The sequence below is a fragment of the Accipiter gentilis genome, chromosome 1, assembly GCF_929443795.1.
Source record: "Accipiter gentilis chromosome 1, bAccGen1.1, whole genome shotgun sequence".
In the NCBI taxonomy this organism is placed as follows: Eukaryota; Metazoa; Chordata; class Aves; order Accipitriformes; family Accipitridae; genus Astur; species Astur gentilis.
In genome coordinates, this window is record NC_064880.1 from 55639173 (window position 1) to 55654492 (window position 15320).

At 39.3% G+C, this 15320-nt stretch overlaps 2 protein-coding genes across 6 annotated transcripts in view; one reads left to right on the top strand and one right to left on the bottom strand.

Moving 5' to 3' along the window:
• The window catches only part of MARCHF7 (membrane associated ring-CH-type finger 7), a 29041-nt gene extending 18484 nt beyond the window's left edge, over window positions 1-10557 (top strand). Inside the window, exons 6-11 of one of the 5 annotated variants that reach the window (XR_007507176.1) lie at window positions 1331-2447; window positions 2712-2881; window positions 4104-4236; window positions 5595-5708; window positions 7525-7573; window positions 9430-9517. Coding sequence is in view for 3 of the 5 variants with exons in the window: in XM_049809637.1 (XP_049665594.1) it covers window positions 1331-2447; window positions 2712-2881; window positions 4104-4213; window positions 5595-5708; window positions 9430-9591 (1673 nt within the window). In the remaining 2 variants the exon portion in view is untranslated. Of the gene's footprint in view, window positions 1-1330; window positions 2448-2711; window positions 2882-4103; window positions 4237-5594; window positions 5709-7524; window positions 7574-9429 lie in introns of all 5 variants that reach the window. The other 4 variants (XM_049809630.1, XM_049809622.1, XR_007507177.1 and 1 more) reach the window with 4 other exon arrangements.
• BAZ2B (bromodomain adjacent to zinc finger domain 2B) overlaps window positions 1-15320 on the bottom strand; it is a 285742-nt gene that overhangs the window by 222278 nt on the left and 48144 nt on the right. The window lies entirely within an intron of this gene.

The following is a 15320-nucleotide window of genomic DNA, read 5'->3' on the forward strand; positions in this document are numbered from 1 at the left end:
GTGTTTCACCATCCTCACTATAAAAAATTTCTTCCTTATATCTGATCTGAATCTACCCTCTTTTAGTTTAAAACCATCACCCCTTGTCCTATCGCTACAGGCCCTATTAAAAAGTCTGTCCCCATCTTTCTTACAAGTCCCTTTTATATATTGGAAGGCTGCACTCAGGTCTCCCTGGAGCCTTCTTTTCTCCAGGCTAAACAAGGCCAACTCTCTCAGCCTTTCCTTATAGAAGAGATGTTCCATTCCTTTATCAATTTCATGGCCCTCCTCTGGCCCCACTCCAACAGGTCCATGTCTTTCCTGTACTGAGCTGGTTGCAGTACTCCAGGTGGGGTCTCACAAGAGCAGAGTAGAGGAGCAGAATTGCCTGCCTCAGCCTGCAGGCTACTGGGAAGTATTGGGTGATCAAACATACACTTACAAAGCAGGGAAGGACACAACAGTGTGGTGAGAGTTATCTAATTGACTATAGGTAATCAAGGTAATTGGGAGAGCGGATGAGATTACTAATCCAGAATGGTTAAGTCTGGGCTTAAGCCAGTTGCCTAGCGGAACATGTGAACTAACTTAGTTGTTGCATTTCTTTGATAAAAGCAACAGCTAGATAACCCTTTTGGGCTGGATCAGTGGAACTACAGTATTTCTAGGGTATTCTTTTTATTTTTGAGTTCTTGGTTTAAAACATTATTACAGTAAGATACACATCTAATTTAGGTACTATTCAATTTCTGTTACCCAAAGTCAATAATTTTATGTTACCTTTAAGTAGTGGTTGCAGCTGCATCTGTCAATACTCTTATGATGAGAAGAAAAAGGGTAGGTAGTTGTAACAGATGGGGAATATACTTGGCTTTATCCATGCATTTGTTTCAGGTGCTCTGGTGTCTGCTACATTGCTGAAATTTTGATTAACCCGTCTTCTTTCAATCTATAGGCAGAATGGACCTTTAAGTTATAAATGGTATTGTATATAGTTTGCCATTTTTGATTCATATGCTGTTCTTATGTAACTTCTGACAGATGGTCAGAATTTTCATATTCACATATAAGAAAATGAGGCATACCTTGAAAATTTGAAGATTTGGGGCTGTAAATCCAAATGGATTTACCAGACTGAAACCAGTCTAGGTTTCAGTTCCACTGTAGAATTCTGGTAAGTAAATTTAAACCTAACATTGCTCTGGAATCTACCTGCCAAATTTGAAACAATTTTGATTAAGGATCACAAATCCTGAACTTTTGCATTTACTCTTTAGAGTTATCCATCTGGAATGTGACAATCAGAGCACATCTTGTCATAGTATTTTCCTCTGCTTTTCTGCAACAGATCTTCAAGACAGACCTGCCTCTTCATATGCAGAGGGAGCAAGACCAAAAGAGAACTCATTAAGCACTTTGAGGCTGAATGCATCCATGAACCGCCAGTTGTCTTCTGACCATCAGCCATCTTTTTTCAACAGAGACTCTAACATGAGCTCTTCAAGATCCAGCTATTCTTCAAGACAAAGGAGAAATGAATTGGAATCTCCCCAGAGAAGCATGCAGCCAGCGTTTTCTCTTACTGCCATCAGAGACGAAACTCCTTCCTCAAGTGGTTCTGAAAGGGTTTTATCTTCTCAGAGGTCATTGAATGAGCCTGTAGCTGACAGTGAAGGGAGGCGCACAACCAGACAGCTGCTGTCTCGTTTAGCATCTAGTATGTCATCAACATTTTTCTCTCGAAGGTCTAACCAAGACTCATTGCATACAAGATCATTAGGCTCTGAAGAGTCAACGGTGGTCCCAAGAGTTCAAGCATCAACTCTGTCAAGCAGTAATGGAGCTGCAACTCCGGAAGTTCCAGGACTTCAGACATCTGAAGCTTCTCAGGGATTTAGTTTTCTTAGGCGAAGATGGGGTTTATCAGGAGTTTCACAAAATCATAACTCTGATTCAGACGGGGAGAGTTACAGACCAGACTCTGAAAGTAGGAGCACAGGATCCTGGTTATCATCATCTTTGAGGAACAGATGTACACCTCTCTTCTCCAGAAGAAGAAGAGAAGGAAGAGATGAATCCGCAAGGATCTCTACCTCTGATACAACTGCCAGATCACAACATGTCTTCAGAAGAAGAGAGTCAGGTGAGGAGACCTCTCTTGAAGCATCAGATAGCCCTCCTCGGGCTTCTGTTAGCAGACCACCAACACCTGCAGTATCTGGTATTCCTGCAGCTACTGCCTCCCCACCAGATTCAGCCCACAGTAGGAGAAGTTCTGGAATTCTGCCTGGTTCTCTCTTTCGCTTTGCAGTGCCTCCAACATTAGGAAGCGGTCTGTCTGACAATCTTATGATAACTGTAGATATTATTCCCTCTGGCTGGAATCAGTCTGATGGACAAGAAAGTGGCAAGTCTAAAATACCACCTTCAAGAGATCCAGAAAGACTCCAGAAAATTAAAGAGAGGTAAATCAGTATGTTCTTTGGAGATAATAAAATGTACCTGACTTAACATGAGAGGGTTTTCTATAACCATGATGTTAAAAGGAAACTTTTCCTTCCGAGAAGGCGGCAACTCATTCCTCTGTCACCTGTGTTCTCGCTTTTGTCTTTAGAGAAACTTGTTTTAATCCATGTAGGTTTGAGAACAGTTTGATGAATGGAATTGTCTTTATTAAAAGTCTTACATGAAATGCATCACAACATTTGTTGATATTCCTTCCTATTCAGCTTGCTTTTAGAAGATTCTGAAGATGAAGAGGGTGACTTATGCAGAATCTGTCAGATGTCCTCTGCAAGTTCTGACAACCTTTTAATAGAGCCATGCAAATGCACTGGAAGTCTGCAGTATGTTCACCAGGAGTGCATGAAAAAATGGCTGCAGTCCAAGATTAATTCAGGTAAAGCAGAATCTAGATCAAGGTAGACTTCCAGTTACATTAGGGGGATTACTCCTACTAATATTAAGGTATTTATTTGAAAAATGAGCAGTTGGGGATATACAGCAGTGTGGCACTTCCAGGCTTCTTGTGTGTCTGTGCAGCTTCTCATTTGAGTAGTTCCAAGAATTGTATTTGTCATTCAGAGAATTATATTTTTGGGATTGTCTACTAAGACATTAGTCAAAATATAACATCACAAAAGTGTAGCTTTAGAGCTACTCTACCAGTTTGGGTGAGTTTGTTTCCCACCCTTCCTTGTGCATGTGGTTCTAGTTTTTAAGACTTTTATAGCCAGGCTGACTGGAGCAGAGTGATAGGAATTTGAAAATCCAAAAATACTTTTCTGTTGTAACTATACTTAAATCTTTGTTTGTTTGTTTGTTTTTAAGATACTAACTCCTGTTCAAGGCAGTTAAAACTGGTTGTTCAAAAAACTACTTCAAAGTGCATATAGAACTTTTTTAAGAAACACTTCAGAAATTGCACACTGTACAAATGTTTTTGTAATAAATTGATTGACCAGTTTATAACTAAGTTATCTGTAGTATTTTTAAGACTTAAAAATAGGTGGCTCGGTAGAAGACATCAAGACCATGGAATACTTGTTACCAAAGGAATGTGCTAGCATCTGTTTACTTTTTCAGTCAGTATTGGAGAACACACATCAGAGTAGGGATGTATTTAGAAGCCTCAGCCTGTAGGAGAAATTAGAAGTATTTAACTGTGCAAGACATAAATCCACCATAAACTTGCGTGGTTCACCTTGTTGCTTATGGAGCAGCTTGTTTTAAACCTAGTACTTTAAGGCAAAATGTTACTCTGACAATAACTTTAAGCTATTCCAGTACATTTATTATTACTTTTGTGTATATTTGGATTGCACTGTAGAATTCTAACAGCCCAAGCAGCGATTTTATGCCAGACTTTCAGCAAGAGGCGTATGGTATCCAGAATGAACATGAGGCAAAATATGTGGAGCTGGATGGAGAATAAACATTCTATAGCATTTAAATTCTGACAGTAGCCGATAGTCACTACGTTCCAATTAGAGGCTTTCTTTTCTTCTAACCTTGCCCTGCAAAATAAAGCCAAAAACTAGTTACAGTTTGTGATGCTTGTATAATTGTGTTGTAGACTGTTGCAACTTGACACTGACTTTCTCCCTGCCCCTCCCCACCAGGTTCTTCTTTGGAAGCAGTAACAACTTGTGAACTGTGCAAGGAGAAGTTGCATCTGAATCTGGAAGACTTTGACATTCATGAACTCTATAGGGCACATGCAAATGAACAAGTTAGTATATTTTGCCTAATTTGGTAAGTGTTGGTTTAGTGCTGGGAGGGCGCTCTTCTTTACAGAAGGAAAATGCATCTCCTTTTCAGAAGGAATGTTATGCACGTAAAGTAATGTCAACATGGAACAGATTTTTCTCCTCAGTATTCAGACAAATTCTATCACCCTGCTGTGTTTCCTATAGCTGAGCTTTCAGTAAGTGTAATATATCTCTTATCCTTTTTTTAGTTGCAGATCTGTCATCTAGCTTTGCAGTCCAGTGTCTCTGCTACATAGCTGCAGTGGGAATAGTAGTATGATTAGATTGAATTTCACATTAAGTCATGAATTGTCTTAGCTGTTTTTTAACACACTTAAGCAGTTGGTTTAAACATAGCATTAAAAACTTTTCTATGTTTCATTAGAGTGGTGGAAACTAATCTCTTTTCTTACAGCTTCCTGCTGCTCCTTCAAGTCCTATGCTAAATTAAAAATAATTAAAGGCCCATTACTATTACTCTCTTTATGTAAAATACATTATTTTAGAACTACTGGGTTGTGTAGCATTTAAAGATGAACAAATAACAAAAAGCTGGTGTTATTTTAATGAACTTTATTCAGAGGGTTTTCCTTCTCTGGGTTGTATTGTGTGAATATAGAAAGACTACTGAAATTTGCTTAGCTCAGAAGTTGAAAGAAAATAGAAATGAGTGCCAGTTTTGCAGCCAAACATCAACCTCTAATTTTATTATTTGGAGTAAGCTCTTACTCTAGTACTCTAGTTCCTGTCACTTGGGCCAGACTCTGTGTCTTTCTGGAGAGTGCCATCATTTTATGTTTTAGCACTACTGATTGTTGGTTACTGTCACTACTTTGATAGAAATAAGAGCTTTGAAACTTCTTAAAGAATTGACTCTAAATGATCAGTTCAGCAGTAGTATTTTGAAAGTTTATCTTAGAAGGGAAAATAATTTCTCAAAAAATTTATAACATAATGAAGTTCTTATAATATTTCCCTTTATTTTGGTTTTCTGTAAAGCATTGGGACCACTGAAAAGAAACAAACAAAGTACGTTGTTTATTTTCCCCAGTGGTATAATATTCTGATTCTCAGATTCCTTCCTGTGAACTGATCATGCTGACTGAGATTTTCTTTGTAGAACTCTTTCTATTTATCTTCAAGGATAACATGTTAGATCTGGGCTGGGTGGGAAGAACCAGAAGTACAAATAGCTTTTCAGTAATTCAAGTTTTTTAGTATTACATTTCCCTAATTCTCTTGCAACAACTAGAGATCAAATATATAATGTTTGTAGTAAAATTTGATTCTTGTTCTACATCTTGAGTTGTATATACAGACATATCACTGACATTCTGAATGTTTCTTTTGATCTCCTTTAAGGCAGACTATGAATTTATCAGCTCTGGTCTCTACCTTGTAGTGTTGTTACACTTATGCGAGCAGCGCTTTTCTGATATGCTAGGAACTGCAAGTGAGGCCAGCACACGTGTCAGAGTAAGTATGCAGTGATTTTATGGCAGGAATTGCTCGTACAGAGAACTTGGAACTAGATTGTTACCTTGAGCAACCTAGGAGCTAGATACCCAAGAAGCATGCTTATTTAACAAATTTAGGTCTAAAATGGTCTGGGTTTGTCAATGCAGTAACACCATGTTTGATTCGAAACTGAAGGTACTACTTTGCAAAATTATTTTTGTCAAGGTTGTTGGTAATTCATTGCTTTGCATGTATGTTGTCATGATTATTGTGAATTTAAGCAAAACTGGAAGGTTAATCTCCCTCTGTACAAAACATGCAGTTGAGAATGTTGGACTATCTTATTTGATTAATTTTTCTCATTATGCCGGTCTACATTGCAAAGGTCTAGACCTTGCAATGCTTGTCTGCTGGATTGCGCCTAAATAGGTACTTGAATATTACATTCTGAAACTGCCTAGCTATAGTCTGATTTTGTGGCATTAGTCAAAACTCCTTATTAGTTTTATTTGACTGGATTCTTGACACTTAAATGGCTTGGCTTAGAAGTACAGTAAGTACACATTTTACCAGTATGAGATCATGGTACAAAGTTATTTCTGCAGTGACTCATTCCGAAATCCTGTATTCTACACGTTTATTTGATACTAGATAATGAATTAGTGCTCTTCGTCAATGGAGCTCCTGAAAAGCTGATTATTTGTTTTTAATTACATACAAAGAATTTACAATATTAACTTTATCGAATGCTTATTGGGATGATTGCTAGCAGGTACTAGGCCCTTGGGTAGAGGCAGGACTGTGCTCTAATCTCTTACTGTATTAGAATAGTGGTCCTCTTTTCTGTACACATCTAATGTAGATCTTGTATTCCACGATCCACAAATGAAATATCCAGTTTTCTCTGCTACAAGTGTAGAGACATAAAAGACATATAATCTAGTAGTAGCAAGCATCCAGTACAGATTATTAGCTTGAGTGTATTGCAGAAATAAGATGTTTTTACTGGTTTTTCATCAGAGGTGGCATTACACAGTTGTGTGACACTGCATTTTAAACCATTGAGAGCACTGATACGTGTTTTGATGCTGAGCATACAGCTGAGCTATGGAAACTGTAGCATTACCTTCTCGTTTCATTTTTGCTGTATCTTAAACATCTGAACCATCACTGAAACAGTGATGTAGATTGTCATTGACAAAACAACGCTCAGCTGAGACTTTCCAAGTTGCCTAATGAACTTGTATTCCTGGGGATTTTGGCTTTGGGTTTTGATACCATGTACTTCCAACATTAAACTGCCACCATTGCCTGATAGTAATCCTGCTCTGAAACTTTTTATTTACAGTTAAAATCTTAAGTGTATTATGCATTTTTTTATTAACCTTATTCAATCAGAGGGCTCTGTTTTGTCATATGAAATGGATCCAACTAATGCAGTCCTTACAGTTTATGTTTTTTTGCATTGCAATTTCTAGTAACAGTTTTCATAAAACTGGCACTTGTTTATGTGTGCTACTTTCAAAATTGATGTGTTTTACAGACTGTAGAACATGAAGGTGATGCCACTAACTGCTACCAGAAACATTTGACATACAGTGGAAGCTGAAATAACTGTGCAATAGCAATTTGAAGTCTAATGTGTGGGGATTTGTATTAAATTTTGCACAGATTTTTGTAAGTTGGGCAAATGGGTTAGGATAACTGACGTCTGGGATGAAGCTTTGGGATGTAAAAAGTGAAGAAAAAGTGAAGAAAACTTTGCTAACTTGTTGCAAATTTCTGCAGATAACTTTGCAACTTTTAAACTACTTTCTCTCTGCCTTGTTTCTAGTTTATTAACCTTGCAAGAACTCTTCAGGCACATATGGAAGATATTGAAAGTAGGTGCTTCCCCTCTTCCCCTCCCCTCCCATTAGGTCAACTCAAAGTTAAATGAGTACAATCCTCCTTGCCAAGATTCATAATACTGAACTTAAATACTGAAAATTTGAATTTTACCCAGCAGTGCTTTTTCCATTATCAGTAGAATTATTCCGAGAGGGAACTGGTTTTAATTCTCCATGATTAATTTCCCAACAGCATAGGGTTGTTTAGACCACAGAAGTGTTTTCTGCAAGTGATAACAAGATTCCTCACTATTTACGGTTTGGTTATTGTAATTCTAGTAGTACGTTGTTATGGATTTGCTGGTAACATTCAGGTTGTAGCCTTTTACATGAGTCCTAGTAGAAAAGAAATATTTCAAGTTGAATTTCACTGCACTTAAATTACCATACATCTCTTGCCATTTCCTCTTCTCCCCTTTCTTTTTTTGCCCTCTTCTCCCCTTTCTTTTTTTCGATCCACACACAGTTTTTGGTTGTGTGTATTCCTTGATCAGACCTATCCACTTGAAGAATGAAATTTAGCTATGCCAATTTTGGCAAAGGACTAGCCTACTTTTCGCCTAATCGCTTCTTCAGTATGCTTAAATTTAAAAATATATGTTGGTTTCTGGTAAATATATCCCGAATCTAAGTCTAAGTATTATTTCTGGGCATGATGAATAGGCAGTAGAAGGGTAGCTGATCTACCTTTTTTTTTTTTTTTCCCTAGTGTGCATGTGAATGTCTATCAATAAAGTTTGTGTATGAATTTTCAGTGCATAGGATGTATCTGGAGTATGATAAGGAATGTTGTGTGTGTGTGTAAGTTTTAGCTCAAGGAACAGATGATTATTTCTGCATTCGGAGCAGAGAGAGGTGGACTTGTGTTCAGAATTTATTCTAAAGTTATGTGCATCCTTATTAGAGTAAAAATCTTAATGAGTGCCATTTTACACGGTAATTTAATCTATATTTGAATCAGGCTTTATCTGACTTGCAGGTGAGGAATACTGAGGTTGAGATTTGTTACTGGTGCTACTTTAGTTACATTTCTCTTCTAAGAACTGGAGAAGTGAGGAGACATACCTTGCTTCTTTCTGCATTCAGAGATGGAACAAGTTACTCAAGTGTAAATACTTTCTTGACTACAGAGTTTGCTTAAGAGGACAGATTAAATTTCTGTTACGGACAAGCTAATGCTTTACAACCCTATCGTAGATGTGTGTACTGACTTTTTTTATTATAGTTGACAAGTGTGTATTTGTCTTTTCATTCACCTTGCAACAACAAAATCCTATTCGTATATGGGCTTTATGTTCATTTTGCATGTGCTGAAAGAATGGGGATAGAGAGAAGAGCTGCTTCCAAGTAGGCCTGACTTAATTGGATTAAGCAACATATATATGTGTATAAAAATTTAAGAGCCCTTCTGTTTGTTTAGACTGCTGAACCTTTCTAGATATTATAGTATCCAAATTGTTAACTTTGTGAGTCATTTCTTTCCCTTGTGTTGGGTGCTGCTGTCATGGATTGAATATATTCTCCTCTGACTACTGTTGGAATTAGCCACTGTAAACACTACGTAAAAGTTGAATCTCTGGCGTAATTAAGTTTTCTTCCTTTTGTTTTGAGGAAGAACAGCAGGAGGACACTGCATTTTGTAATGTAAAGTTTTGATTTCGAAATGGTATGTTTTTCAGATATGAGGTGCATTTAAAAATTAAGCTATATAATTATGCAAGGTTTGGGTGGGTATTACAATGTGCTATTTAATACTATAAAATTACCTTTATTTCTACTACTCATCTTAAAGTGATCTAATTTCACAGACCTTTGTCAAAGCTTCTGATTATACTGTGTTGTTCCAACAGCTTCAGAGGATGATTCTGAAGACTGATGCGAGTAGAACTTTCATACTGCAAGAGATAAATGGAATTGCTGCACAATTGTTGAACTGGCAAGAACAACTTCAACATGCATTTTTTTTTCCTCTCCTTAGTAAAAACCGCATTGAATATTACTGTAGTTTTTGAAGCATTGTTGAATTCAAAATCAACTGCTGCACAGTGGAACTCAGTGGACTTGAGAACTACTCAGCATGTGTGAGGGTTAGATACACATAAAGCAACTTCCCTTTTTAAATTATGAGGATGATGTGCTTTGTTTTGGAAGACATCAGATTTTGAATATTCAAGGAAGCTATTATCTCCCTTTATGTTTCCTTCTTACTGTAGTCAGATTTCTGGTTTTGTCTATCGAGTTTTGCTCCTCTACTGGCACTAAGTGGTTATAGTGGGCTTCAGGGTGAGGGTGGGCAGGGAGGGTGGGAATGTCCATGTACTTAAATAGGTTTTGTTTGGATTTTTTTAAATGCCTCTGCTGCCACATCATATAACAACTGATTGCTTCCAGTGTTAATGAATGAACAGGAGGATGAGCAAGATACTGTAGAGATTGTTTGGGTTTTGGTTTATTTGAAGATTATTATTTAACTCAAAAAGCAATAAGAACTTGCAGTGGTCTTCTAATACTTAGTGTTAGTGATGGCTTTTTTATGTACTGGTTTGGGAATTGGAGATTATATTTGATATTATGTGGCTGTTCCATTATGGAATATTGCAGGTGTAAACTCTTGCATTTCAGCATTCCTGGCAGATATGCAACTTGATAAAGACCTAAGGTTGTTTAGTTTAATTAGACTTTTTTAGATCCCACCTTCACTGTTCAAAGCACTGGTTATCAATGTGTTTTCTAGTGTTGTCACTTCTTTATAAATAAAGACAATAGAGGTATGCATCTCTACTGGTATTGTCCATTTCATTTAAACATGGATATCTACCAGAACTTACACTTGAAAACTTAGAAAGCTATAGTCTGTGGTATATCTTTACTAATGTTTGTAAATTCTTATGCAGATATTTAAGATTGTTTCTGACCATTTTGGATTGAAATGCTTTATATGAATGGTGGTACAATAAATTGTCATATATGTATTGGAATTGTATTTGCTACAAATATTTATGTTAGCTTTTTTCATTACTACAGTAACAATGTATCTGCAAAGAGTGCAGTGTGTTGAAATACCTTGAGTTTAGTTTTTTGTTACAGTATGTAAAACTAACTTGTGGCGAAGAAAGGATGTGCCTTAACAGCTGAAATGAACTCATGTGATTTTAAGAGTTAACTTTGCTAGCATTACATGAGATGGCCTGTCATCTGTAAGACTTCAAAGAAAATGGAATGCTAAGGAAATTGCACATTTCCGTGCTCATTCTGGTAACCTTAGTCATTGGGTATTCAGTGCCAACACTCAGAATTATTCCAGGAATTAGTTGAAATACAGCTCTCTTTCAGACATTCATTTGAAAAGTGAAGGTCCAGGCATGCCTGAAAATATTTCTAACTCACTTCTGAAGAAAGTGAATTCAGGTTTGTAATAAAAGTTCAATGTTTAATCCCTTCTGAGTTAGTTGGTATAGCTTAATAAAACATCATATACAGTGAAGCAGACAGTAATTCATATGCACTCAATACATTTAGAGTTACAAGCGTGAGCTCTGATAGCCTAATAAATTGATGACTTGAAGGATATTTAAAAAAATCTTTTTCTTAACTCCATCCAAATAAATAGCATTCCATGAAGGTGAGCAATTTAAGTAGCTGCAGTTCCATGTACAAATTTGGTTCAGGTGATTTGTCACTTTGTTGTCCTGCAGCCTTGTTGAGCTCCAGTGTGAATGAAGGAGTGACATGAGGGAATATTGTGGAATCAGTGAAGAGCAGAGAGTTTGAAGGTGTCAGCTGGGAAGAATGCTACTGTGAGCCCCAGCTGCCTCCGAGAGGAGAGGTCTGCCTTGCAACCCAGACCCCCCCGAGCTATGGAAGGGTAGAGGCTGGGAGCAGCCAGGATTTGTTGTTTTCCATATACCTGTGCTGTGAGATCTCTGTCTGTGGAAGCGTCTGTCTGTGCAAGCTCTTGTGGGTCCATAAAAGTGTATTTGTGTCAGCACAAAGCATATATGTGTTCATGCAAGCATCTGTGCAAGCATGCATTTGTCTTGTCTGCTGGTGCTGTCTTGTGCCTGTACCATGTTTTTTTTCTGGGGGTTTAGGGACACAGGGAATGGCCACAGCTTGTTGCTGGTTCTAGCTGTTCCCAGGTGTACCTGATCCTCAGTGGTGGTCCCACATCTCCCCAGTGAGGCCAGTGATGACAGATCCAGGTGTGGATGGCCTCATCCTGATGGGAATAAGCTGAAGACTTGAGTGCCTCATCTCATACTGGGGCCGGTTGAGAGCTGTGGGGTTGACAGGGCCCAGAGGTGTTAGTGCCATTGTGAGTCCTTAGGGCTGTGGCTCTCTCGGATATCCTTGGCACCCTCAGATGGAGGTGCTTGCAGGCATCCATCCTGGGGTTCTGCAGCTGCTTCTGTGTTGAGGGTGAGGGAGAAAGTATGTTTTTCCACATCACAATTCTGACTTTTGCTACTGTGTGTATACTATTATTTTGTTGTGTGCCACCTCATCTTCCAGGTTGCTTGTGCTGCACTGAGCTGTATTGTTTCAAATGCCCTTCATCTTGTGCATTGTTAGGCTTTTCCCAAACCTGGCCATGGTTCTGGCTTTTCTGCCACTCTTTCATTATGAGGAGGTGACTTCAGGCTTGATACCACTCTCTTTGGACAAGTGTCTTACATAGGAGATCTAGAAAGGTGCTGGAACAGCAAAGGATGAGCAGTGTCAGCTTTCAGTGAGCTTAATGAGCTCAGAAGAACAGAAAAGCCTGGAGTTCTGGGTCATCTAGCATGTAATAAGGTAGTACTGGAGTTGGAAGGGTAGGGGTTTAATTCTAGCTATGGTATCTGTTTTCAGGCAGTTGGACTAGATGATTGTTGGAGGCTGCTTCCCAACTGAACTATTCCATTCTAGAGTCAGGTGGGTTATGTGTGTGGAATTGTGTGTGCTTCTTGTTTGGAAAATGAAGGGGGGTGTTCCCTATATGTCACTGTGTGTGCTTGATAGCTATGTGGTACAACTGGTGCAATGTTGAAATCTTGGGACCTCTAGTAAAGGAAGTGGGTGCAGGCTTTGTTGTTGGTTTTCTGCATATGCATGTAACTTTGTGTGTCTGCGATAGGTCGGTGGCTTGAGAATGGAATTGGATAGGAGACTGCAATGTATTTCTGTGTCACAGAAAATGACTTGCAGTCTTGGCTTTTTCTGCAGTCCGAGCACTCGAGAAGAATTGTCAGCCGAGGCTGGCTGAAGGAGTTCCCAAGTTTTGCCCTTGATTACCACCAAACGTGGAAGTGGGTAAATACAAAGAATTGCCTTCTAGTTGACTTGGGACTGCCCCGTATGCCACCCTTTCCCCTCAAGCTCCCTGTGTTTGCCTTCCAGTGCATTGCAGAGCCCTCTATTGGCCCATCAGTCCATTCAGATGTCCTCGAATGTGTAAGCACTGCTCAGCAGTAACGAAAACATCTCGGCATTAGCAACACTGTTTTCAGCACAAATCCTTAACTCTATTGCAGCCAAAACCGGCACATACTCCACCCCTTATTCCATACCATTTACATCATGCTCAGGTATCACATTATCCTATACATTCTCGTTGTGGCTTCCATTATGTGCCACAGCCCTCCATTAGAATTCAGACCTCCTCAGGGCTACTTCATTGTCCTTACAGTCTGCAAAAGAGCCCTTTTCTTGGCCTCTGTTGCACCCCAGAGATGTTTGCTTGTGCTTTGATATCCTCAGCACACCTTCACATGCTGTCACTCTCATCGGGATTCCCCCGCTTTTTGTTTTCTACTTCCCTCAGGACACCCTCTCATTGGTCCTTGGATCCCTTTCAGGATCCTTCCATTTCAGTGTTCCCTAGATCCCACTGATTTGTCATCTAGTTCCTCCAGGACCTGTTGATTTGCCACCCTGTCTTCTCATAACTCATCTGCCCTCCTTGTACCAGGGCCTTCTGCTCCTCTGGTGTCTTCCAATTCCCTTATTACCTCTCTATTTGCCTTTCTGCCATATGTCCCACTGTTGCTCTTCTGCATGCCCCAGAGCCTTCTGTTTGCCATGAGGATCCTCCATCTGCCCTTCAAACTCTTCAGGACCCCTCCATTGCTCTTTTGGTATGCCTTAGAGCCCTCCAATTCATGGAATGACAGAATGGTTGAGGGTGTTCGGGATCATGAGTCCAAACATCACCACCGCCCCACACACATACACACATAATTCTTAAAGCTGTCAAGTGGAGCAGGTTGCTCAGGACCATGCCCAGTCAGGTTTTTAATATCTCCAAGGGTGGAAAATCTGCAGCTTTTCTGGATAACCTGTTCCACTGTTTAACCATGCTCACAGTAAAAAAAGAAAAAGATTTTTTCATGTTTAAGTGGCATTTCCTGTATGTCACGTTGTGTCCATTGTCTTTGTTGCTGGGCTCCACTGAGAAGAGTCTGGCTCCATCTTCTATACTTCTCCCATCGGGTACTGATGTACATTGATAGGATTTACACCCCCACCCCCCCGAGCCTTCTCTACACGAGGCTAAGTAATCTCAGCTCTTTCAGCCTCTCCTCATATGATGCTCCAATCCCTCAGTCATGTTAGTGCATGCATGATTTTAACTATGAAGATAATACACTATAGAGATAAAATATTTGTATAAACATAATGATTATACAGCTAATGGAAAACAAGTAGTTCTGTACACTGTGAGTGAAAATCAGTACCACAAGTGCAAAATTTCTTCCCCCACTGTAATATAACGGTGTCCATGATGAATGGAGGGACTGGGAGGGGGGATGGGGCAGGGCAGGCAGCTCAGGGGTTTGTTGCATCTCCTGTGAGGGCTTGCTAAATTTGTGGCACATTCCTCTGTAGAGTCAGGTACTCTGTGATGACTTCATGCTGATTTTGCATTGCCTGGTGTCCTGATAGAGGGTCCCAAGTTCCTATTGTGATTTGGTTTTTCTGAGGTGGAGAAAAAGGGTAGGGGGACAGGGACTTTGGACTGCTAAGGGCTGCTTCATTCAAGCTTGTTTTCTCTACTGACCTGACTGCTCTGAGCTTCATTCCCCAATACTTGTATAGGTGTTCTTTTTCAGGCTGCCAAGATGTTGTGAAAGCACCTTCTGCTGTGTTTCTGTGAGTGCCTTCCAGAGATATGTGGCTGGAGACACAGTTCTTCCCCAGAGACCCTCAGTTCATCTGTTTAAATAATACCTATATCCTAAAGAAGCTGCTACTGTTAAATGGTTAAAGAATATCTAGAATGAGGTGCTTTGCAAGTAATTAAGCCTGTATAATTCTCCATTTTGGCTTGTTAGGAAGGCCGATAGAAAACCTTGGCAAATGATGGTGAATTACCACCAGATAGGCAAGTTCACCCAGATGATGGCTCCTATTGCAGCAAGCATACTTTAAGACTATTGGTAAGTTACAAGAACAGAACAAGTGATTTTCAGTTACAGATCTGTTTCTCTGCCTTCACACAAACTGAAGAACTGGTCTACAGGTTTGCTTGTATGTTTAGAATCAAACACCTTTACTCAGGTACTGCAGGGGTTTCACAACACACTTGCTGTAACACATGGTCACATTCAAAAAATGTTAGAAAAGCTGTTTCCAGAGAATAAAGAAAAGGTGTGGTCTTATGGATGATATTCTAGTGGCTAGAGATACAGAGAGCATTATAACGCTGAAGCTGCAGGCTTTAGGTGAGTGATGTGTGTGCCAGAGGCAGTGCAAATCTCAC